A 26344-nucleotide genomic window follows, 5' to 3' on the forward strand; every position below is an offset into this window, starting at 1 on the left:
CAGGTGTCACTATTAGATAAAATATGGTATGTGAGTACCCAGTACACAGGTGTCACTATTAGATAAAATATGGTATGTGAGTACCCAGTACACAGGTTTCACTATTAGATAAAATATGGTATGTGAGTACCCAGTACACAGGTGTCCCTATTAGATAAAATATGTATGTGAGTATCCAGTACACAGGTGTCAATATTGGATAAAATATGGTATGTGAGTACCCAGTACACAGGTGTCACTATCAGATAAAATATGGTATGTGAGTACCCAGTACACATGTGTCACTATTAGATAGAATATGGTATGTGAGTATCCAGTACACAGGTGTCACTATTAGATAAAATATGGTATGTGATTAAATATGGTATGTGAGTATCCAGTACACAGGTGTCACTATTAGATAAAATATGGTATGTGATTAAATATGGTATGTGAGTATCCAGTACACAGGTGTCACTAATAGATAAAATATGGTATGCGAGTACCCAGTACACAGATGTCACTATTAGATAAAATATGGTTTATGATTACCCAGTACACAGGTGTCAATAGTAGATAAAATATGTATGTGAGTATCCAGTACACAGGTGTCAATATTGGATAAAATATGGTATGTGAGTACCCAGGACACAGGTGTCACTATCAGATAAAATATGGTATGTGAGTATCCAGTACACAGGTGTCACTATTAGATAAAATATGGTATGTGATTAAATATGGTATGTGAGTACCCAGTACACAGGTGTCACTATTAGATAAAATATGGTATGTGAGTACCCAGTACACAGGTGTCACTATTAGATAAAATATGGTTTATGAGTACCCAGTACACAGGTGTCAATAGTAGATAAGTTACGGTATTTGTTTATGATAAACGACCTCTGTTCCAGTTGACTTTCTTTCGTGTCACGGAGACCATGTTCAAAATAAGGTTCAAATTAATTCATTATTTCTTTCACTGCAGAAATACCGCCATTTGTGGGGTAGCTTTCACGTATACATGTGTACATAGACATTAGACAGACCAGCACTAATTACAGTAACCGAGTATACCTGCTGTTAGGTCCACGGGTAACTTCCGGTCAGCATCATAGCATTGCTCTACCCCTAAGTTTGCTCGTCATGTCGACATCGTTGGCGCTGCCTATGAAGTATATATAGGCCTAATGCACGGTCTGCGATGTCACATGATATTTTGTGGATTTGAAGGGGCTACACGTGGGGGATTTTTAATTGTTCTGTATTTCAATCATTTCAATCATTTCAATGCCCATGTATAAACTACCCGTGCAGTTATTGGGTAAAACAAAACCTAAATTGTATTGATGGTTTAGTTGTGTTTGAATTCACTAAGAGTTGCGTAAAATCGATAGGAAATTTGTCATATGCTCTCACTGTGCATCCAACAAATATTATGTAATTCTGCCACGCAGACAATTATCTTATTTTGTGTGGCCATGGATACGTAAGTCCATGATATACGGTTACCTAAGTCCGTGATATACGGTTACCTAAGTCCGTGGTATACGGATATCTAAGTCCGTGGTATACTGATATCTAAGTCCGTGGTATACGGTTACCTAAGTCCGTGGTATACGGTTACCTAAGTCCGTGGTATACGGATATCTAAGTCCGTGATATACGGTAACCTAAGTCCGTGGTATACGGATATCTAAGTCCGTGGTATACGGATATCTAAGTCCGTGGTATACAAATATATAAGTCCGTGGTATACAAATATATAAGTCCATTGTATTCTGTTATCTAAGTCCGTAGTATACGGATATCTAAGTCCGTGGTAAACGGATATCTAAGTCCATTGTATACTGATATCTAAGTCCGTAGTATACGGATATCTAAGTCCGTGGTATAAGGATATCTTAGTCCGTGGTATACAGATATCTAAGTCCGTGGTATACGGATATCTAAGTCCGTGGTATACAGATATCTAAGTCCGTGGTATACGGATACCTAAGTCCGTGGTATACGGATATCTAAGTCCGTGGTATACAGATATCTAAGTCCGTGGTATAGTCAGATTGAGTCATATGTGAACTAGAATACAATTTATATAAGATATTATGTAGTTATTCGGGGGCATCCCTCGTCTATTACAAAATAATGCATTCCATCCGTGTAGCTATGACGTTTTAGTATTGTTGACTTGTCCGTATTACAAGCTCAGACTTGTGTCACATCGAACTCGCCAGTATGTTGTCTATTTAACATGATCATAACTTTACTTTTTATCTCCAATATTTTAATTGGCTATGGCCTATGGGTATATCAAGACTTAAAAACCTCTGAACGTCGAAGAAGATGATTCAGTTAGTCAGTAATCGATATGTATTGTATAATAAACTGGTTTAAAAACGACAAGAGAGTTGTATTATTTTACGTTAAAGTTACATGAGCTATTGAAACGGAACACAGGCACAAACACAGAAAGGACAATAGTTTGGAACGCAACACACATAGAGACCTACAATACAATAAGGGACGTAATTCAAAGTCGACTGTCTTATCAATGATGTTACGTGTTAAAGTAATAAAAGTGTACCAGCGTGCTGTACTTCTCATAATACTGATAATAAAGGGAGGTTACTGGATCACAAATAAAACCATCCGTGAAGGAGAAACCTAAGATCCACCTTAATGTCTACTAAATTATATATTGTTATAGACACCTGTTACCAGATGAGGTCTAAATGTGGGATCAGAAACTCACACGTTTTAGAAAATTCTGAGATAACGTAAAACGATGAGCTTCTTTCATATACATGTTATTTATAACCATTCTTCTTTGTGGTAATTCCCTTTTACAGATAAGTAATGTACACCTAACAAATGACGATAAGTCTGTTCTCAGCACCTAATACATAGTACGGTTAGCATCTCGCCCAGAGCACCTGTTTTGTTTACAGCAGATTATTAATGCCTCGTTAATCATCGTGTTAACAAAGGGAGATAACAAGACAGAGGCCAAGATGCGGAGGCTGAGATCTTATGATACGCGGGAAAACGATACGGTTCACTGCCAACATACCGGCGACTAGGTGAGGGAGGATGTTAGTGTAAGATGGGAGGAATGTGTAGCAAAATCAGAGAGAGGCCTGATGTGGTGACGGTGTAGTAATGTCAAAGTGGGGACTGGTGTGGTGACGGTGTAGTAATGTTAAAGTGGGGACTGATGTGGTGACGGTGTAGTTATGTTAAAGTGGGGCCTGATGTGGTGACGGTGTAGTAATGTTAAAGTGGGGACTGGTGTGGTGACGGTGTAGTAATGTTAAAGTGGGGACTGGTGTGGTGACGGTGTAGTAATGTTAAAGTGGGGACTGATGTGGTGACGGTGTAGTAATGTTAACGTGGGGACTGATGTGGTGACGGTGTAGTAATGTTAAAGTGGGGACTGGTGTGGTGACGGTGTAGCAATGTTAGAGAGGGGACTGATGTGGTGACGGTGTAGTTATGTTAAAAGTGGGGACTGATGTGGTGACGGTGTAGTAATGTTAAAAGTGGGGACTGATGTGGTGACGGTGTAGTTATGTTAAAGTGGGGACTGGTGTGGTGACGGTGTAGTAATGTTAAAGTGGGGACTGATGTGGTGACGGTGTAGTAATGTTAAAAGTGGGGACTGATGTGGTGACGGTGTAGTAATGTTAAAGTGGGGACTGATGTGGTGACGGTGTAGTTATGTTAAAAGTGGGGACTGGTGTGGTGACGGTGTAGTTATGTTAAAGTGGGGACTGATGTGGTGACGGTGTAGTTATGTTAAAAGTGGGGACTGATGTGGCGACGGTGTAGTGATGTTTAAGAGGCGACTGATGTGGTGACGGTGTAGTTATGTTAAAAGTGGGGACTGGTGTGGTGACGGTGTAGTAATGTTAAATGTGGATACTGATGTGGTGACGTTGTAGTTATGTTTAAGAGGCGACTGATGTGGTGACGGTGTAGTAATGTTTAAGAGTCGACTGATGTGGTGACGTTGTAGTGATGTTTAAGAGGCGACTGATGTGGTGACGGTGTAGTTATGTTAAAAGTGGGGACTGGTGTGGTGACGGTGTAGTAATGTTTAAGAGGCGACTGATGTGGTGACGGTGTAGTGATGTTTAAGAGGCGACTGATGTGGTGACGGTGTAGTTATGTTAAGAGGCGACTGATGTGGTGACGGTGAAGTGATGTTTAAGAGAGCGAAATCGGAATTTAGAAATGTTAAAAGAGGGGAGTTTTTAAAAAGGGGTGAAATCTATAAAAAAAAAAGTTATATTCCAGCTAGTTTATTACTCGATACCCTGTAGGTAAACTATCTCAAGTATGATATTTGATTGTGTTTAAAGGGGAAGATTTAATCAATAAAGGTATGTACCGACATAATTTAATGAATTTTATCTGAGAGTACGACAGATAAAAAGAGGTGTAGAGGAGTATGATGGAAGCTATGTTAACACGCTGGTTCATACAATTATTACCGTGAAATTCAGAATTCATCAAAATCTTAACGTCTTTGGCCCACAAAACACAGAGCAATCAAACCTACTGACGTGTGTGTGTGTGACTGGGGAAAAACTACATTATGTTGGCTGCACATTGATTTGGGAAGGGGCCGGAAGGCTACACAGTAGCACCCATCGAAGTAGGAAAGTAGCCGTGAAACTCTCCCGTAATGGCCACCGATCTGCAATTGGTGTAGGGCGATACCGGTAGAAACTTGGTAAATTGCATCCAAGAGAAATCGTTTCTGCACACGCATCTGCCTAAATAATCTCGCTCGTGCATTGGCCCATGTAGGAACCCAGACCCTAAAATCCAAGAGAAGGGGCCCCAGATGGCCTGCCGACAGGAAGTAGTAGGGTTTCTCGTTCGTTGGTTAACATGGAAGATGGACTAGCAAGATTCTACGAGGCCATTTTATCTATATTTCAGTGGCATGTTAGGTGATGTTTAAAATGGAATGTCAGGGACGCAGCAAGCTCCATTAGAATGCCTCGCTAAAGAAGATCTGTTTATCTGGAATCGCAATCACTTACTGAAGTTGTATGTGAAGTTCATTAGAATATGTGCATCGCCAAATGGGAACAAAACAGCTGTCATTAAAAAACTACCCTTATCACAAACAGAACGTGATCTTTACATGTCTTTCCTTATTGTGTTTCCTTCGTCTATTATTTCTGCCCACAGAAGATATAATTTCATCATTATTCAATTGTCGTTTAGTAAACTCGGTCGCACCATCTGGCCAGGCGGATTGTAATCATTGTAACTGGGATCATTTAGACTACATTCACCCTGTAGTGGGGACAGGCTGTACATCCAACTGTCATTATCACTACGGTCGACTGTACAATTCCAAAAACGACGACGAGACTCCAGGACAGCTGTCCAGTCAGTACCATGTACGGTAAAGATCAGTTAAGGAGGAAGCGAATTACTCATCCGCTGGACATTGTTACCTTTACGTTACATGTATCTAATAATCACTATCAGGATACCGTTGTTTGTCACTGTACCATCTACAATGCTATCCGAACAGTTCCGATCCGTGTACCCATAGTACTAAACCCTGTCTGCTATTCCATTTACATGATAATACTGTCCTTGTGTAGTAAAATCAAACCTCAAGGGCGTTATCACTTAAAATTAGAAAATAGAAATTAAAAAAAAAAGTTTCTAACAGACAATACAAAGCAGGAGAGCATTGATTTACTTAATAGGATACGTTCTCTAGAAAGTAAACAGGATAACACACAGATCGGTATATTTATTCATCACATATTTCTATTACACAGGCCGCGGGGAATCTACCACGTCCCTCGAAAAAAAAAATCACGAGTATTTGGGAACATTTACCGTACTGATAAAAAACCCAACGATCCCTTATTTTTGTGCCAACGTACCCCAAGATCGATGACGTAATTAAGTAGGGGGTACGGGACAAGAGGGATGAGTAACTGTGTGATGACACATTTTTTCTACAATGGAAGATTTAATTATTGTCACCAAGATGTCGATTAATTTGGATTAGTATGAAGGGATTACGTGACGAGTTAATTCCGCTAATGCCCTTTGTCTTTGGTAAAATATTGCCTGGTAAAGCCTTTAGATTAGATTTCAGTAATTAAATAAATTAACACTATTGTCAAGAAAATGTTGAACTCAGCGAAATTCGGTCTTAAACAAGTTTACTGGTACAGTGTACAGGCCATTGTTGTTTTACAGACTGATGTACCACATCAATGATCAGAGACAGATACTCCAAGATACCCACTAGTATGGCAAGCCAAGTAAACTTTTATTCAAGGAGCAATTTGATCCAGTAATCAACCAAATTATATAGAATATCGTCTATGGTTATATAAGATATCTACTATAATTATAGAAGATATCTTTTATACATTGAGATATAATAAATGATATTTCTGATATACTTTTCTTAATAAGATATCCTATTTATTATATACGATATCTCATAAAGTAAGAAGATATCTTATCAAGACAATTTAAAGAGTTCGCTCCACAATAACACTTATTTGTCTGGACACTCACTACTCCGTGACATTCGTCAGTATGGAGATTTGATGTCATCAGTCCAGACACTCACTACTCCATGACATTCATCAGTCCGGACACTCACTTCTCCGTGACATTCATCAGTCCGGACACTCACAACTCCATGACATTTATCAGTCCGGACACTCAATACTCCGTGACATTCATCAGTCCGGACACTCACTACTCCATGACATTCATCAGTCCGGACACTCACTACTCCATGACATTCGTCAGTCCGGACACTCACTACTCCATGACATTCATCAGTACGGACACTCACTACTCTGAGACATTCATCAGTCCGGACACTCACTACTCCATGACATTCATCAGTCCGGACACTCACTACTCCATGACATTCATCAGTCCGGACACTCACTACTCCATGATATTCATCAGTCCGGACACTCACTACTCCATGACATTCATCAGTCCGGACACTCACTACTCCATGACATTCATCAGTCCGGACACTCACTACTCCATGACATTCATCAGTCCGGACACTCACTACTCCATGACATTCATCAGTCCGGACACTCACTACTCCATGACATTCATCAGTCCGGACACTCACTACTCCATGACAGTCATCAGTCCGGACACTCACTACTCCATGACATTCATCAGTCCGGACACTCACTACTCTGTGACATTCATCAGTCCGGACACTCACTACTCCATGACATTCATCAGTCCGGACACTCACTACTCCATGACATTCATCAGTCCGGACACTCACTACTCCATGACATTCATCAGTCCGGACACTCACTACTCCGTGACATTCATCAGTCCGGACACTCACTACTCCGTGACATTCATCAGTCCGGACACTCACTACTCCGTGACATTCATCAGTCCGGACACTCACTACTCCGTGACATTCATCAGTCCGGACACTCACTACTCCGTGACATTCATCAGTCCGGACACTCACTACTCCATGACATTCATCAGTCCGGACACTCACTACTCCGTGACATTCATCAGTCCGGACACTCACTACTCCATGACATTCATCAGTCCGGACACTCACTACTCCATGGACATTCATCAGTCCGGACACTCACTACTCCATGACATTCATCAGTCCGGACACTCACTACTCCATGACATTCATCAGTCCGGACACTCACTACTCCATGACATTCATCAGTCCGGACACTCACTACTCCATGACATTCATCAGTCCGGACACTCACTACTCCGTGACATTCATCAGTCCGGACACTCACTACTCCGTGACATTCATCAGTCCGGACACTCACTACTCCATGACATTCATCAGTCCGGACACTCACTACTCCATGACATTCATCAGTCCGGACACTCACTACTCCGTGACATTCATCAGTCCGGACACTCACTACTCCGTGACATTTATCAGTCCGGACACTCACTACTCCATGACATTTATCAGTCCGGACATTCACTACTCCATGACATTCATCAGTCCGGACACTCACTACTCCATGGCATTCATCAGTCCGGACACTCACTACTCCATGACATTCATCAGTCTGGACACTCACTACTCCGTGACATTCATCAGTCCGGACACTCACTAACTCCATGACATTCATCAGTCCGGACACTCACTACTCGATGACATTCATCAGTCCGGACACTCACTACTCCATGACATTCATCAGTCCGGACACTCACTAACTCCATGACATTCATGAGTCCGGACACTCACTACTCGATGACATTCATCAGTCCGGACACTCACTACTCCATGACATTCATCAGTCCGGACACTCACTACTCCATGACATTCGTCAGTCCGGACACTCACTACTCCATGACATTCATCAGTCCAGACACTCACTACTCCGTAACATTCATCAGTCCGGACACTCATTACTCCATGGCATTCATCAGTCCGGACACTCACTACTCCATGACATTCATCAGTCCGGACACTCACTACTCCATGACATTCATCAGTCCGGACACTCACTACTCCATGACATTCGTCAGTCCGGACACTCACTACTCCATGACATTCGTCAGTCCGGACACTCACTACTCCATGACATTCATCAGTCCAGACACTCACTACTCCGTAACATTCATCAGTCCGGACACTCATTACTCCATGGCATTCATCAGTCCGGACACTCACTACTCCATGACATTCATCAGTCCGGACACTCATTACTCCATGGCATTCATCAGTCCGGACACTCACTACTCCATGACATTCATCAGTCCAGACACTCACTACTCCGTAACATTCATCAGTCCGGACACTCACTACTCCATGACATTCATCAGTCCGGACACTCACTACTCCATGACATTCATCAGTCCGGACACTCACTACTCAATGGCATTCATCAGTCCGGACACTCACTACTCCATGACATTCATCAGTTCAGACACTCACTACTCCATGACATTCATCAGTCCGGACACTCACTACTCAATGACATTCATCTGTCCGGACACAGGTATGTATGTACGAAATGACACAGGTTGGTGGCCCGGGACCGAACGATACAGTTATTTAACGTTCAGAAACATAACATTTTCAAGCACAGCACTAGTACAGTGTAAGGTATGTCAACATTAACACACGTGTGAAACAAGAGTTACCACCATTCTATAAGGGATACCTATAACTGGTGAAGATTAACTATCGGGGAGGGTCAGTAAAGGTTTGGTCAAAGTGTACCCACCTGGACGGTCTGCGGTTGTTGTTTTCCATAAAGGTGTACGAGTACGTCGTCACGATGTCCGTTCCATTGGTCAATGGTTTCTTCTGTCGGGGCTGGACAGCCAGGGTCGGTTTCTTCTGGTGATGCGGCATCAGCGTCGCCGTACAGTTCAACGACATTTTCTACTTAGTAAACAAAAACCTTCCTTAAAAGTAAAACTTTATAGTACTCCCACACCGTGCCACTGCTCTTTGTTAGCTTCTCAGTATGAATGGGTCGCCTCCATCACTATCGACAATATCAGCTGCTGTAGCTGTATCGGCAGACGTCACATGGCTAGCGTACATAAGGTCACAATATTTATGTTGCACCTACTAAACTCAGCAGACAAACAGCGACATTAACAACTGAAATGGTATTTTCAAAATTCAAATTGATTTAAGTGACATAACATAGTCCCACATCAGCGTCTCCCGGCAAGTCAGTCTACTTTCCTTCACACTTTCCCTGTTTGAATAGCGCGCTCCAACAGCTGCTGAACCGACTGTATTCACTATTGTTCAATAACTCTCGACACGGTTCCGTAACATTCACATGACAATGTAACAAAAAAAAAAATCACAAAAAAAACCCCACACACAATCACATCCAAAGTTTCCGATGGGACGCCCTCGGCCACAGCCGATATAAACTAGCACCAGTGACTGTTACAATCATCGGTCGGGCTTTAGATCCCTCAAAGACAAATATTGGTGATAAGTGGTAAGGAAATCTGCTCACTAATTAGTGAATGAGTCACATGATGTTTGAACGCGCACTGGACGAGTAAAGTCTCGCCCTCATCAACTGAGATCCTGGCTCGCCCCAGTTCCTTTGTTTGTTTACCAAGACACGCGGTGTGGAGAACAACTGTCATAAGTATAAACCTGGCATTTCAATTAACTCAAAGTTGAAAAATCCATATACTCACCAAAACTAAACTAACATACGATAGCGAGCACCAAGAGCCGGGAGGATTTGACGGGTGTCAATACGGATTTTAACCCGGAAAGAAACCTGTACGAGAGTGAGGGGGATTGTAATGAAACATATGGAGGGGGTGAAATGTGATACCCGCGTCACTGGAGATACGCTCCCAGTCTGTAGGAGCTACTGGGTACGATAACATCAGCCACTACCATCGGGCTGTCTTCTGTGTTTTTATCGTGAAATAATTCAACAACATTGGCACAGTTTCGGTACATGTGCATATATACATTTTGTCTGTCGCCTTTCCATAATGTTCCTATTTTAAACACGGAACAATATCAGTGTTTTTTACTCAGATTGGTTTGTCCTTTATTTTTAATCAGTAGTCAATGTAATATTAGACAAAACTGATTAAAAGTTTTAAATAGCCTCGTTTTTCCTGAACATCAGCGTAAAGTTAAATCATTTTGAGTTGCTGACAACTGAGCGTTAAATAACGGTACAGAGACAGTCAATTAAAAAATGACAACCACGGTTTAATTCTGCGCGTGAATTGTATAGGTTATACGCCAATACATCACTGCGCAGCTACTGACTTTCCTGTCGGCGTCAATCTGGAGACAAGTGCTATTATCCCGACATCACAGAATCCCCCCCCCCCCCCCCCTCCTCCCCGTCCTAATTACTGCGTGAAATGATCCTCCTCCCCGCCCTAATTAACTTACCCCGTGGAAGGATCCCTCTCCCGAGGGAGAGTTTCATGTCGATACCTAAATGGATTACAGTTGCACGCCGATTATCCCCTCCATTATCGTCATGTACAACTACATCTCTCGTTCTTCACGGTCTTTAGCATCTCTAAATAACCATGAACAGTTTCCTTGAATGGCCACTTGACCCTGGAAAGTGTCTTATATTTGTCGGGATTGTAGATGTTTTTGCGCTTCGGTAAGAATCTGGCACAGAAACTGTGTTTATGTATTGGAGAGATACCGAACTGTGGAATAGTCAAGATAATGGATAGTTCGAGGATCGACAGACAGAACTATGTACTATCATGACTATTCAACAGTTTGAGATGTTTCTTATGCTTAAAACATGGCGTAATTAGACTTGACTTTTACACAGGTGTATTGTTCAACGATTCCACTGTTCAAAGTAAACTTTTACCTGTTACACTCTGAATCCTATTCACTTTGTTTACCTCACTAAAAACATACACCATGCTTCGCATGAAATCTATGAATGTTTCACAGGTACTCCGGTCCTTTTTCACTGTTATGAAAGGAGGACTGTGCACAGTGCTGATGTGAAGTTCTCCTGACAAAAACTAACATTAATTTTGACCTCAAAAGTGATCTTCTTTTGGATATATATCGTGTGCTATCGATTCAGAACAGGGACATAATCAAGCAATGCAGGAAACAGAGCATAAATTGAAGAACCAACATAACCGCCAGTGTCAGAAATACCGTGGCAAACTGGACAGTCAGTTATTTGAGACCTAAAAACCATCAAAATGTGTTTGTCTGAAGTAAATGGGAAAATGTTATGCTTTTCTGACAAAGATCTTGATTCAAATTTAGAAAGATTTAAAACAGAAATACACAAAAAGAACAGAGTATAAAAGGAATATATGCTTTATGGAATAATTACTGGAATTCAGTGGTATTTCCGTGAAATGTGGCGATGCTAAGAAATTTTAGCCAGACAAAAATGTCACGCTTCTGTGATTTATTTTGGGGAGAATATGTTGTGCCTTTGGAATTCTTGATTTATCAAATGTGAACTTCGTCGTGGATTATGGATATCTTTTTATTATTATGTGTTATTTTTCCATTTCATATTTTTTTCAAAATCAAAACAATCCATTGTAATAGTATGAAGTGTAGTTGAGGCAGATTTACTTTTATCACCTTCTACTGTGGAATAGTTCTTGGATTACTGTTGAATAGTTTGTTACTATTTCACAGTAAATTCTAACTATTCCCAGCTGTAGGTGATAATAGTAGACATGTCTCAACTATACTTCATGCTATAACAATAGATGACATCACAGCCATGTTTTAAATAGAGCTACCTTATTAACCGTGTCAATTCAAGTCACAGTAAACTTTATTTAAAGTCGGTACATATATAAAACATGGCAACAGAAGCCGTTCAGACTTTTACATCCGACTATATAACAAATGATAATAATGGTAATAAAGAAAGAGATTAATAACACATATAATGTACAAGCATGTTTAGCGATATGAAATATCAGTATTTCACAGCATAAATATAGTTTATAGTAATAGTGATAATAATGTAAATTCAGGTAATAGGCAACATAAACATACATATGCATAAATTAATGAACACTGATCTCAATATCAACATTTTTAAAGATACTGTTCTACAGTTAAATGAGTAGGTATATAAAATTACGACACAGGACGTATTTTGACTACGTAATGTGGCACAGACAGAGTTCAAAGTTTTCACAGTATCACGTACGTATGGCATACCAATATTATTTACAGAGCAATGTCGAATAGTGTTTAAGCAAATCAAACAAGTTATCTGACACATTTCACGATATATTTCATACATGATTTTATCAAATAATGAAATTATAAAGAAAGAGTAAATTTCAAGTTAAGATAAAGTTTGCATAAGCATGAAGTGACTTTTCGGTATGCTATTCTCAAATGACGATCTGAATCAAAGACCAGATTATGTTTTTATTGTCTTTTTAGATTAAATCTGACTAACCATTTCCTTACTGAACGACCACCAGAGTAATCAAGGTTCTCTATATTATGACGTCATCAATGATCACATTGCTGTCACGCCGATTTCAGTGACGTCACTGTAGACGCTGTGTTCATTGCATGAACAACATTTAATCAGGTAAGGCTTTTCTTTGATGGGATGTAACGCGTCAAAATTTCCATGTTGCGACCATGAACTACAATGACTACCATGATGATGATGCTAAGTATATTGACGAAGAAAGTTTGCTTCCTCGATCTAAACCCAGAACCTTGAAACGGAGATATAACAGTGACAGACGTTACAATTGCTGTCGGAGGGTGGCCGAAACTATTAAATTTTATATCGTTGATTTTTTTAAAGCTTCACCTGAACATTACACTGCAGCTAAAGCTTTACTGGGATTTCCGTTTGGTGCTGGACTAGGTATCATTTTATACCATCTTGTTCTGGACTTCACTTGGCTAAACGAAAGTACCCGCCATTTTCTTGGTGGCGTTTTCGTTTTGGGATTGGCAAGCGGATATGCACTTTCGGTTCAGGTGAGATGCATCACATGTCTTTTGCTTCCTACATTCTTTGGGAAAACAGGAAGGTCATACATTGCAACATTTGCTGTTGTATATTTGATTTCGGGACCTATCCACACGATTATCGTAAATGGACACGAAGTAGCAAGATCACTCGGTTGTACAACTGAATTGCTTGCCAACCACACGAGAGCACGCATGGATTTGACTATGAAGCCAATCGCAAAAGTGATGAAAGAATTTCAGGTAGAAGGAATGCTCGTCAACAAAGTCGTAAAGAGAATCGATGAAGAATTCGGTCCCATGAAGAAAGAGGTGATAGATAATTCGGAAAAAGAAAAAATGAAGAAAAACACAGAATATGTTGACCAAGTCTCTGGAAAAACGCGAGGAGACAGGGTGAAGGATGTTGAAAACAAGAATAAAGTTGACAATGAAAAGGAATACAACAAGGTTGAGAATGATTACAGAAGTAAACTAGACTACCGCTGTGAAGATGTATGGAACGAAGGCGTTATAAAGTGTCAAAATGGCTTTCGTAGTATGGAAGGACGATGTCGCAACAAAATCCCAATCGTGGGTGCTCTGCTGTGTCTGCCATTCAAACTCACCATATTCTGTGAGCTGGTGAGACTAGTTCCTGGAGCTCTGGGGAGTTCCTGTAACTCTAAGGAGGCTGTAAGTCCCGGTTTTGGGGAGGTTTTCGTGGCTGCAAAGGACATGGCCGATAACTTGGACAACGATTTCAAAGCTAATCTTCAGTACAAAGTGGTCAGCACACAGGAAAAGATAGATTTAACCACAGCGGAGGAGGTTAGCAAATCGACACTCAAAAAATTTGAGTATAAGCAGGTTTGGTTGGAATTCGGATTGTCATTGATGAAGCGTCTCATGGCGTTTACCTTTATACTGGTATTTATCAGTGCTTATAAGTACAACAAGGCATATCTGACGGACATCCGACACGACAACGTCTACATCACGTCTTACTTTCGTCACATCGACGATCGACGACGAAAGCTTTGTAAGACTACCCTATTTCCAATGAAGAAAGTGGAAAGTGATGCCTGTAAAGTTTTGACAAGTCCAAAACTGATGAAAGCAGAAAAAAAGAAGATTTTGAAGGGAACAATTATGCTGGTGATACGGGCATTAATTTCGACAGTGATTATCATGTCTAGTGATCTTCTCTACAGTGTTCTCGATATCATTAGGCGTCACAGTCGCATTGACTACCACCAGCAGGGGGAACACATAATCGATATCGATATATTCGGTACTGGCTTTATGTCCGAAATCGTCAGACTTTTCCTGAAAGGTTTTAACCACAACGGTAAAATTGACAACATCTCAACGAATTTCGAGTGTTTACCCCGACCGGTTCAGATGGAAAAGAAATATTTATGGCTGATATATGGCACATTCGGCACCATCTGGGTTCTAATGCTTTTCGAAGCATATGGTCTCCGTCTCCGACGACTCGTCGCCTCGTTTTTTTATCGAAAAAGGGAGAAAAAACGGATTCTTTACCTATATAACGACATGCTGAAGAAGCGACGGGGGTTCTTGCGCCATATGCGCCATCATATTCGGAAGCAAGTTAAGAAGAAAAACCTTTTAGTTAAAATAAGCCTGACCAGCAGTTTACGAAAGGAGTTTCCGCGGTTATGTGGCTGGTTGAAAATTTTCGGTTCAGGGAAACTTTCATGCTTGATCTGTGAAGACCCAGAGAAAAAAGGTTTCGTGCGCTGTCTGACGCCAGGATGTAACGTCGGATACTGTGCGATGTGTTGGTCCGATATCAAACAACGTTGTTACTCCTGTAACCCAGAAAAGGCTAGCAATCTTAGTGATCTATCTGATGATGGACTCTCTGACTCGGACTAATCCAAACAGAGCAAGTGGACTTAGTGATCTGTCTGATGATGGACTGTCCGATTCTTGGTAATCCAGACATGGATAGCGACCTTAGTGACGTGTTTGCGGCTCAGGACCGATCTTGACAGGGCTAGCTATCGGAGTGATCTGTCTGATGATGGACTCTCTGACTCGGACTAATCCTAACAGAGCAAGCTGTCTTAGTGATCTATCTGATGATGGACTCTCTGACTCGGACTAATCCAAACAGAGCAAGTGGACTTAGTGATCTGTCTGATGATGGACTGTCCGATTCTTGGTAATCCAGACATGGATAGCGACCTTTGTGACGTGTTTGCGGCTCAGGACTGATCTAGACAGGGCTAGCTATCGGAGTGATCTGTCTGATGACTCTCCAACTCGGACTAATTAATCCAGGTATTATTTAGATAAAAGCTGGTGTTGTTTAGACAGAAATGCCCGCCTGTAAAAAAAAACTAGATATTTTTGTTGTGGACCTACATTGTACTTGTTTCATTACAATGGTGTTTTGTGAACACATTTATGACCTGATGACAATGAGTGTTATAGTGATCATTCATTTTCCTTTACGAAAATTGTTTTATAAGCTGCGCAATGTGTAATACCCAAGTGTAGCGGTGTAGGTTAGCCTCAACAACCAGAAGTCGGTCTGTAAAGGTAATTTCTTACCATCGACGGCTAATTCCAACTGAAATACTAGTGTTCACATATTCATTGCTGATTACAAGCGCGTCTCAAATGATACGCAGCCATTGCAAACGAGGCACAGGCCCCGACACTGCCACGTAAACGTGGAGAAACAATGTCTACCAGTTAAAAACAATAAACCAATTAGACATGTTCAGTTTTGTATGAAGTAACACTGATTAGACAATATAAACTCCCAAGACATCACGCAGATACGGTTACCTTAGCCAAAGTCGGCGTTGGTTGGGCTCCGTTTGCAATGGTATGTGTTGGCAATGTACGTGCAGGTCTAAAGGTTAGTGGGTTTGTCTCCCCTCGATTTAATTTGTACTTGGCGAAAATCATAATAGGTTAATTTTCTTTATGTCGATGGATTCATATGTATACCTTCGCTACGATCAAACAAACTGTTGGACGGCAATGGTTGTTCTGGGTGTCCAAAGTCATTAAACAGCTCATTTAGACCGTTTAACCACTCATGTAGGCACTCTGTATACAGCAAGATGATTTTAAATCTAATTTGATATCGTAGGCACTCTGTATACAGCAAGATGCTTTTAAATCTAATTTGATATCGTAAGAAAATGTTATACCGGCCTAAATTGTTCGCCATTACCTGATGTCAGTGTGACCTACTGAACACGTCATTAGCAATTAACATTTTTCCAAATGGTGTTATGAATAGACATTGCTGATAGACAAAAGGCTATGGGGCCTGCACCCCTAACCCAGATACTCCCATGACTATAGAAAAGATATCTTTCAAAGTCTATTTAATTAAAAAAAAAATCAATGCCATGCAAGCACTTGTGGTAAGAAAAAAATGCATAAGTATTTCTATTTTTAGGAACAGATTTTTCTATATTTAGTAATTGATCTTGACCTTCAGACCAGAAAAGCAAACACAAGCAAGCACTTTTGGTAAGGACGATCTGCATGAAATTTGATAGGCCCAAGGGAACTTCCCAGTTATTGCACAGAAACCTTTGTGGACGCGACCTCCAACATAGTGATACCTATATGTCGCCTGCCTTTGTAGGTGACACAAATAGTGGAAAAGTCGTACTGATAAGTTACCTTCAAAAACTTTTCCATTTTGGGATTTGTCTCTCAATTATTGTGAATACCATGCACTTTTACACTTTTCTTTAAATAACATTTAGCATTCTAGTTCTAAAGATGATTCAAAGCAATTCAACTCAATGGAAATTTCTACAAAATTGGTTCCCGTTAAACCCATGGTGCTTCAAGCCAATTTGAACCAAATTTCATTTCTACAGAAGAAGGATTTTAAAGAGTTTTTGCATTATTTCCCCTATTGGGCCAAATCACTCGGGTCACTGGACCTGACCCACAATTTATACAAATTAGTTCCCCTTTACCAAAGGATGCTTCAAGCCAAATTTGGTCAAAATCCATTCACTCGTTCTTGATTTACAGCGATTTAAAGGACTATTGGATCCCATCCCTCTTCAAATGACAATATGAAACATGTTATGTTTATGTAACTCAAGGTCTCTTGGGTTATGTGAAGTCATTTGAAGAATTAACACATATGACTCCAGTGAAGTTGAAATTTTGTCAAGGTCATTCATTTGAACAAACTTGATAGCAAATCAACCAAGGCTACTGACTCAATATGACTCTAGTCCTTTTGGTCATTCAGAAGTTGTTCTAAGGCAAAAGTGGACAGATGGACGATGAATTCCAACACCACAGCATAAGCTCACTTCTCCTTTGGGTAGTGAACTCGAAAATATTGGTCTCGCTGATATGTTCTGCATGACAATTTTAACCTGGATAAGTTGTTCACAAAAATATTGAACTCTCTCATATTTTCACCATTGTAATCGGGTACTAACCAGGAGTACCAGACTTCTTTATTACAAGAATACAGTACTGAGTAAATTTATCATACAAAATATTTATAACTTCAAAGCATAAGGCTGGCTATGATACATTACCCAATCAAGGATAACACAAGACGATGTTATCTCTCACAAACAGATATATGATTAATACAAATGGGACTTGGTCTGCAAACAATAACAGTATATGTTAATATGACATTATACTACAGCATAATCTGTCTATACCAGATTGCTGAAATATTTGCTGGTTTATCTTGGAATTTTACACAATTCTTAACATATAAAATTGTATACACAAGACAATGATACTGCATTTGAACAACTTATAATTACATGTGTCTATCTAAAATTTGAATAAAAGGGAAATATCATACCGAAGCTACATTTCATCTCTCGACAGATGTAGAAAAATAGGAGTATGTGTCAACAGAAATTTGAGATAACTGGAATAAACAGGTTTTTAGATGAATGTATAAACATTGTACTATGAAGAGAAAAGAAAACAACTGGTCGAAATTAGTCAGGTGATAATCTACTATAGTTTGAGAGAAAAATTGTATAGATCAAAATAACAAAGCCAATATAGATAGGGATCTCCAGATTAGACGGGCTGGTTTAGTCAGGTTATAATGTAATAGGAATAATGGACCCTTTGTTATCCTGTATAAATAAAACTCGACAAAAACAAATAACACAAAGTCCAGCACTTGTCAAGTTTCCTTCTATAAACAACAAGAAAAACAAGAATATAAAATGATTGACTGCACATTTGGGAAACGTAAATAAACAAGAGGCCCATGGGCCTTAACGGTCATCTGAGTTTTTATATATTTTAGCATATTTCGTGCCTGTGACCTTGAATGAAGGTCAAGGTCATCCATTTTAACAAACATGGTAGCCCTTGGCTTCATCCCAGCATGCTACAGACCTAATATTGGTACTCTGGGCCTTTTGGTTATCATGAAATTGTTTATAGATTTTAGCATAGTTGACCCCTGTGTTCTTGAATGTTGGTCAAGGTCATTCATTTAAACAAACTTGGTATCTCTTCATCCAAGCATGCAACAGAACCAATATCAGGTCTCTTTGCCTCATTGTTATTGCGAAGAAGTTTTTTAAGGAAAAAGTTGATGCCACACGGCCTGACTGCCAGATGGACGGACCGACGACAGACGCTGCACCATGGGATAAGCTCACTTGCCCTTCAGGCAGGTGAGCTAAAAACTATGAACAGGAATCATTTACAAATTCAGACATTTTACAATGTACAAAGATGAGGAAAAGTATATGAAACAGAAACACTGACATAGGTAGAGAAACTACATACACACTGAAGATTTGAGCACCAATGGGTTCAACATAACAAAAGTTCAGTTTCGTCCTTGTGAATACAAACACACACTCTTCCATATCCTGTGTAATGTGTTATGACTAATGTAACATGTAAATGTCCATGGAACGAAATGATGAAGATTTCGTTTGTATATCATGTTTATAGTTCAATGTTTGTCCAGCTGATAACAATGGCCATGGAAACTAATGAGGAATACTAGTACTTACTACTAAAGATAAACCAATAGAGATTTAATAGCGAAGAGTTTAAAGAAGACTGTTAGTTATAAAACAGGTCACAAGTATCTCTGGCCTGGGGAGAGAGTTAGTTATAAAACAGGTCACAAGTATCTCTGGCCTGGAGAGAGTGTTAGTTATAAAACAGGTGACAAGTATCTCTGGCCTGGGTAGAGTGTTAGTTATAAAACAGGTCACAAGTATCTCTGGCCTGGGGGAAGAGTTAGTTATAAAACAGGTCACAAGTATCTCTGGCCTGGGGAGAGAGTTAGTTATAAAACAGGTCACAAGTATCTCTGGCCTGGGAGAGAGTGTTACCTATAAAACAGGTCACAAGTATCTCTGGCCCTGAGGAGAGAATTAGTTATAAAACAGGTCACAAGTATCTCTGGCCTGGGGAGAGTGTTAGTTATAAAACAGGTCACAAGTATCTCTGGCCTGGGGAGAGTGTTAGTTATAAAACAGGTCACAAGTATCTCTGGCCTGGGGAGAGTGTAAGTTATAAAACAGGTCACAAGTATCTCCAGTCTGGGTATCCCTGACGAACTGAACACATTATGGTGTTTCAATACACAATTGAGGGGAAGTAACTCTCTAAAATATGTAATTGAGCAATGAACAGAGTACAAATCTTAAATGAAAAAAGTATAATTAAAATCACCTCTCAAGTGTACCACAAGATTAAAATAAACAAAATTCATAAAACTGTAGTATCATAAATAGTCATCCTGATATTTGTGCTACACCTCCATGTAATATTCATCATTCAACACAATTAATGTAATAGTAATAACACATTATAAACACTAAATGTCTATTACAGCCTCGTTAAGACATATACATTGTAGTTATATCATCACCGGATCTCCAGACCAGTTCAGTGGTCCATCTTGCCTTGGTCCTTTTTGTTATAAATGTCATCACTGATCTTCAGACCAGTTCAGTGGTACATCTTGTCTTGGTCCTTTTTGTTATAAATGTCAAACCAGGTCAGTAGTACATCTTCCCTTGGTCCTTTTTCGTGTTAAAGTTTCGGCCATCCTGAGTTTCTCTTGATGTTCATGTTTCCTTTGACAGGAGGAGGTGATCTGGAATGAAGCATAGAAACTATAAAACATTATGACTCTGGTGTGAGTTATATGGTAAATGTGACCTTTAGTAAATGTCAAATATTGTAGACATGACCTCTAGTATGTGTGTTATGTTAGATGTGTCCTCTAATGTGTGTGATATGGTAGATATAACCTCTAGTGTGTGTGTTACGGTAGACTTGACCTCTAGTATGTGTGTTACGGTAGACATGACCTCTAGTGTGTGTGTTACGGTAAACATGACATCTAGTATGTGTGTTACCATAGACATGACCTCTAGTGTGTGTGTTACGGTAGACATGACCTCTAGTATGTGTTGCAGTAGACATGACCTCTAGTATGTGTGTTACGGTACATATGACCTCTGGTATGTGTGTTACGGTAGACATGACCTCTAGTATGTGTGTTACGGTGGACATGACCTCTAGTATGTGTTATGGTGGACATGACCTCTAGTATGTGTGTTACGGTAGACATGACCTCTAGTGTGTGTGTTACCATAGACATGACCTCTAGTATGTGTGATATGGTAGACATGACCTCTGGTATGTGTGTTATGGTAGACATGACCTCTAGTATGTGTGATATGGTAGATATAACCTCTAGTGTGTGTGTTATGGTAGATATAACCTCTAGTATGTGTGATATGGTAGATATAACCTCTAGTGTGTGTGTTATGGTAGACATGACCTCTAGTATGTGTGATATGGTAGATATAACCTCTAGTGTGTGTGTTATGGTAGATATAACCTCTAGTATGTGTGATATGGTAGATATAACCTCTAGTATGTGTGTTACGGTAGACATGACCTCTAGTATGTGTGTTACGGTAGACATGACCTCTAGTATGTGTGTTACCATAGACATGACCTCTAGTGTGTGTGATATGGTAGATATGACCTCTAGTATGTGTGTTATAGTAGACATGACCTATAGTGTGTGTGATATGGTAGACATGACCTCTAGTATGTGTGTTACTGTAGATATAACCTCTAGTGTGTGTTACGGTAGACAGGACCTCTAGTGTGTGTGATATGGTAGATATAACCTCTAGTGTGTGTGATATGGTAGACATGACCTCTAGTGTGTGATATGGTAGATATAACCTCTAGTGTGTGTGATTGGTAGATATAACCTCTAGTGTGTGTGATATGGTAGACATGACCTCTAATGTGTGATATGGTAGATATAACCTCTAGTATGTGTGATATGGTAGATATAACCTCTAGTGTGTGTTACGGTAGACTTGACCTCTAGTATGTGTGATATGGTAGACATGACCTCTAGTGTGTGATATGGTAGATATAACCTCTAGTGTGTGATATGGTAGATATAACCTCTAGTGTGTGTGTGATATGGTAGACATGACCTCTAGTATGTGTTACGGTAGATATAACCTCTAGTGTGTGTTACGGTAGATATAACCTCTAGTGTGTGTGATATGGTAGACATGACCTCTAGTGTGTGTGATATGGTAGACATGACCTCTAGTGTGTGATATGGTAGATATAACCTCTAGTGTGTGTTACGGTAGACATGACCTCTAGTATGTGTGTTATGGTAGACATAACCTCTAGTGTGTGTGATATGGTAGATATAACCTCTAGTGTGTGTGATATGGTAGACATGACCTCTAGTGTGTGATATGGTAGACATGACCTCTAGTATGTGTGATATGGTAGATATAACCTCTAGTGTGTGTTATGGTAGATATAACCTCTAGTATGTGTGTTATGGTAGATATAACCTCCAGTATGTGTTATGGTAAATATAACCTCTAGTATGTGTGTTATGGTAGATATAACCTCTAGTGTGTGTGATATGGTAGATGTGACCTCTGGTATATGTGATATGGTGGTTTTAGTTTTTAACTGGCCTTTTCAAATATGAAGGAATTGTGTTTGCATTGGAGAAAATTTTGGACTGTGTGTGTCATTCAGTAGAGAAAAATAGGGATAAATTTTGACATGCCTTACATTATTCCTTGGTTACAGTTTTGCTGTCAGCATTGAAATACTGCATAGTTAAACGTGTACTTGGATGCTGTTAGGTATGCTGGTTGTTCGGTAGTTTCGGGATGTTGGGTTCATTAAGCAGTGTAAATTTTCTGTTCATAGGAATTCGTTTTCTAACTGGTTTTTATTTTTTTCACTATTTCACTTCATCAGACTACAGTGTACATCAATTGAAATGAAATATCATTAATAATCAAACTATAACTTTCTCAAACAGCTCTTGTTTCATATTTATTGTAGACCAAACATCAGATATATTTGTTCTCTACAGTGTATAGACAAGAGATCCCAGTGGTGGCAGCCAAATTGAATGATCTTTATAGGTCAACTGTATGTAAGAATAACCAGGTCATATGTAAGAATAAGTTTTAACCATTGTCCTTTTCCCCTTAATAATCTGATAACAAGGAAAGCATTCATATAAAATCTACCAAAAAATCTAAAACTAACTTTCTCAGAAAAGGGAATAACAAACATAAACTGTCAAAGTCCAAGTTGGCCGCCTGTCAGCCACTTTGTTTTCCTGATCAGATTCAAAATTGAATTAGAACGACTAGGGACCAGGGTGACATACATGAGAAATACTAGTATCCCTACAGTAGCCTCCAAGGAAGTGATGACAAGGATTGTTTACGGACCATTGGACAACAGACATAGGATAGTTTGCACATATATTGGGCAAAAAATAGGAGGTGACATACCCCCTTGTCTATCAAAATGATATAAAAATACTGGTATTCCACACATCATTAATGTTAAACATTTCAGAAACACACCAAATATGCAGAAATCATTTTTGTGAGGACAAGGTTAAGTAAGGATCTAACGTTTACTTGGTCTACAAAGCAACCATAAAATCATTCTGCATACAATGATAAGATTGGTCCCCCAATTTCTCAGTATGCTTGAAAGAAATGATATTACTGAATGGAAATGTAGATACAGGAACACTCCAGTATCCTTAAAGGTTATAACATAGAAATGTAGATACAGGAACACTCCTGTATCCTGTATCCTTAAAGGTTGTACCATAGAAATGTAGATACAGGAGCACTCCTGTATCCTTAAAGGTTGTACCATAGAAATGTAGATACAGGAACACTCCTGTATCCTGTATCCTTAAAGGTTGTACCATAGAAATGTAGATACAGGAACACTCCTGTATCCTTAAAGGTTGTACCATAGAAATGTAGATACAGGAACACTCCTGATATCCTTAAAGGTTGTACAATAGAAATGTAGATACAGAAACACTCCTGTATCCTTAAAGGTTGTACCATGGAAATGTAGATACAGGAACACTCCTGTATCCTGTATCCTTAAAGGTTGTACCATAGAAATGTAGATACAGGAACACTCCTGTATCCTTAAAGGTTGTACCATAGAAATGTAGATACAGGAACACTCCTGTATCCTGTATCCTTAAAGGTTGTACCATAGAAATGTAGATACAGGAACACTCCTGTATCCAGTATCCTTAAAGGTTGTACCATAGAAATGTAGATACAGGAACACTCCTGTATCCTTAAAGGTTGTACCATAGAAATGTAGATACAGGAACACTCCTGTATCCTTAAAGGTTGTACCATAGAAATGTAGATACAGGAACACTCCTGTATCCTGTATCCTTAAAGGTTGTACCATAGAAATGTAGATACAGAAACACTCCTGTTTCCTGTATCCTTAAAGGTTGTACCATAGAAATGTAGATACAGGAATACTCCTGTATCCTTAAAGGTTGTACCATAGAAATGTAGATACAGGAACACTCCTGTATCCTTAAAGGTTGTACCATAGAAATGTAGATACAGGAACACTCCTGTATCCTGTATCCTTAAAGGTTGTACCATAGAAATGTAGATACAGGAACACTCCTGTAGCCTGTATCCTTAAAGGTTGTACCATAGAAATGTAGATACAGAAACACTCCTGTATCCTTAAAGGTTGTACCATAGAAATGTAGATACAGGAACACACCTGTATCCTTAAAGGTTGTACCATAGAAATGTAGATACAGGAACACTCCTGTATCCTTAAAGGTTGTACCATAGAAATGTAGATACAGGAACACTCCAGTATCCTTAAAGGTTGTACCAAAGAAATGTAGATACAGGAACACTCCTGTATCCTGTATCCTTAAAGGTTGTACCATAGAAATGTAGATACAGGAACACTCCAGTATCCTTAAAGGTTGTACCATAGAAATGTAGATACAGGAACACACCTGTATCCTGTATCCTTAAAGGTTGTACCATAGAAATGTAGATACAGGAGCACTCCTGTATCCTTAAAGGTTGTACCATAGAAATGTAGATACAGGAACACTCCTGTATCCTGTATCCTTAAAGGTTGTACCACAGAAATGTAGATACAGGAACACACCTGTATCCTGTATCCTTAAAGGTTGTACCATAGAAATGTAGATACAGGAACACTCCAGTATCCTTAAAGGTTGTACCATAGAAATGTAGATACAGAAACACTCCTGTATCCTTAAAGGTTGTACCATAGAAATGTAGATACAGGAACACTCCTGTATCCTTAAAGGTTGTACCATAGAAATGTAGATACAGAAACACTCCTGTATCCTTAAAGGTTGTACCATAGAAATGTAGATACAGGAACACTCCTGTATCCTTAAAGGTTGTACCATAGAAATGTAGATACAGGAACACTCCTGTATCCTTAAAGGTTGTACCATAGAAATGTAGATACAGAAACACTCCTGTTTCATTAAAGGTTGTACCATAGAAATGTAGATACAAGAACACTCCTGTATCCTTAAAGGTTGTACCATAGAAATGTAGATACAGAAACACTCCTGTATCCTTAAAGGTTGTACCATAGAAATGTAGATACAGAAACACTCCTATTTCCTGTATCCTTAAAGGTTGTACCATAGAAATGTATATACAGGAACACTCCTGTATCCTGTATCCTTAAAGATTGTACCATAGAACTGTACATACAGAAACACTCCTGTATCCTTAAATGTTGTACCATAGAAATGTAGATACAGGAACACTCCTGTATCCTTAAAGGTTGTACCATAGAAATGTAGATACAGGAATACTCCTGTATCCTTAAAGGTTGTACCATAGAAATGTAGATACAGGAACACTCCTGTATCCTTAAAGGTTGTACCATAGAAATGTAGATACAGGAACACTCCTGTATCCTGTATCCTTAAAGGTTGTACCATAGAAATGTAGATACAGGAACACTCCAGTATCCTTAAAGGTTGTACCATAGAAATGTAGATACAGGAACACTCCTGTATCCTTAAAGGTTGTACCATGGAAATGTAGATACAGGAACACTCCTGTATCCTGTATCCTTAAAGGTTGTACCATAGAAATGTAGATACAGGAATACTCCAGTATCCTGTATCCTTAAAGGTTGTACCATAGAAATGTAGATACAGGAGCACTCCTGTATCCTTAAATGTTGTACCATAGAAATGTAGATACAGGAACACTCCTGTATCCTTAAAGGTTGTACCATAGAAATGTAGATACAGGAACACTCCTGTATCCTTAAAGGTTGTACCATAGAAATGTAGATACAGGAACACTCCTGTATCCTGTATCCTTAAATGTTGTACCATAGAAATGTAGATACAGGGACACACCTGTATCCTTAAAGGTTGTACCATAGAAATGTAGATACAGGAACACTCCAGTATCCTTAAAGGTTGTACCATAGAAATGTAGATACAAGAACACTCCTGTATCCTTAAAG

The 26344-nt window shown here is 39.5% G+C and overlaps 3 protein-coding genes across 7 annotated transcripts in view; 1 reads left to right on the forward strand and 2 right to left on the reverse strand.

The window, feature by feature from the left end:
- The window catches only part of LOC117337253 (ras-related protein Rab-35-like), a 40268-nt gene extending 30053 nt beyond the window's left edge, over window positions 1–10215 (reverse strand). For all 5 annotated transcript variants that reach the window (XR_004534778.1, XR_004534780.1, XR_004534779.1 and 2 more), the window contains exon 1: window positions 9237–10215. Coding sequence is in view for 1 of the 5 variants with exons in the window: in XM_033898138.1 (XP_033754029.1) it covers window positions 9237–9394 (158 nt within the window). In the remaining 4 variants the exon portion in view is untranslated. The remainder of the gene's footprint in view (window positions 1–9236) is intronic.
- A 2683-nt stretch (window positions 10216–12898) lies between these two features.
- LOC117338297 (E3 ubiquitin-protein ligase DCST1-like) lies at window positions 12899–16574 on the forward strand. The gene has a single exon (XM_033899584.1). It carries the CDS (start codon window positions 13133–13135, stop codon window positions 15356–15358), a length of 2226 nt encoding a protein of 741 aa, XP_033755475.1. The 5' UTR covers window positions 12899–13132; the 3' UTR covers window positions 15359–16574.
- A 1316-nt stretch (window positions 16575–17890) lies between these two features.
- Window positions 17891–26344, reverse strand: part of LOC117337103 (nucleoporin SEH1-like) — a 28155-nt gene continuing 19701 nt past the window's right edge. The window contains exon 10 of the mRNA XM_033897890.1: window positions 17891–20585. Within this exon, the coding sequence (XP_033753781.1) occupies window positions 20522–20585 (64 nt within the window). The 3' untranslated portion in view covers window positions 17891–20521. The remainder of the gene's footprint in view (window positions 20586–26344) is intronic.

This window comes from Pecten maximus, chromosome 11, assembly GCF_902652985.1.
Source record: "Pecten maximus chromosome 11, xPecMax1.1, whole genome shotgun sequence".
Classification (NCBI taxonomy): Eukaryota; Metazoa; Mollusca; class Bivalvia; order Pectinida; family Pectinidae; genus Pecten; species Pecten maximus.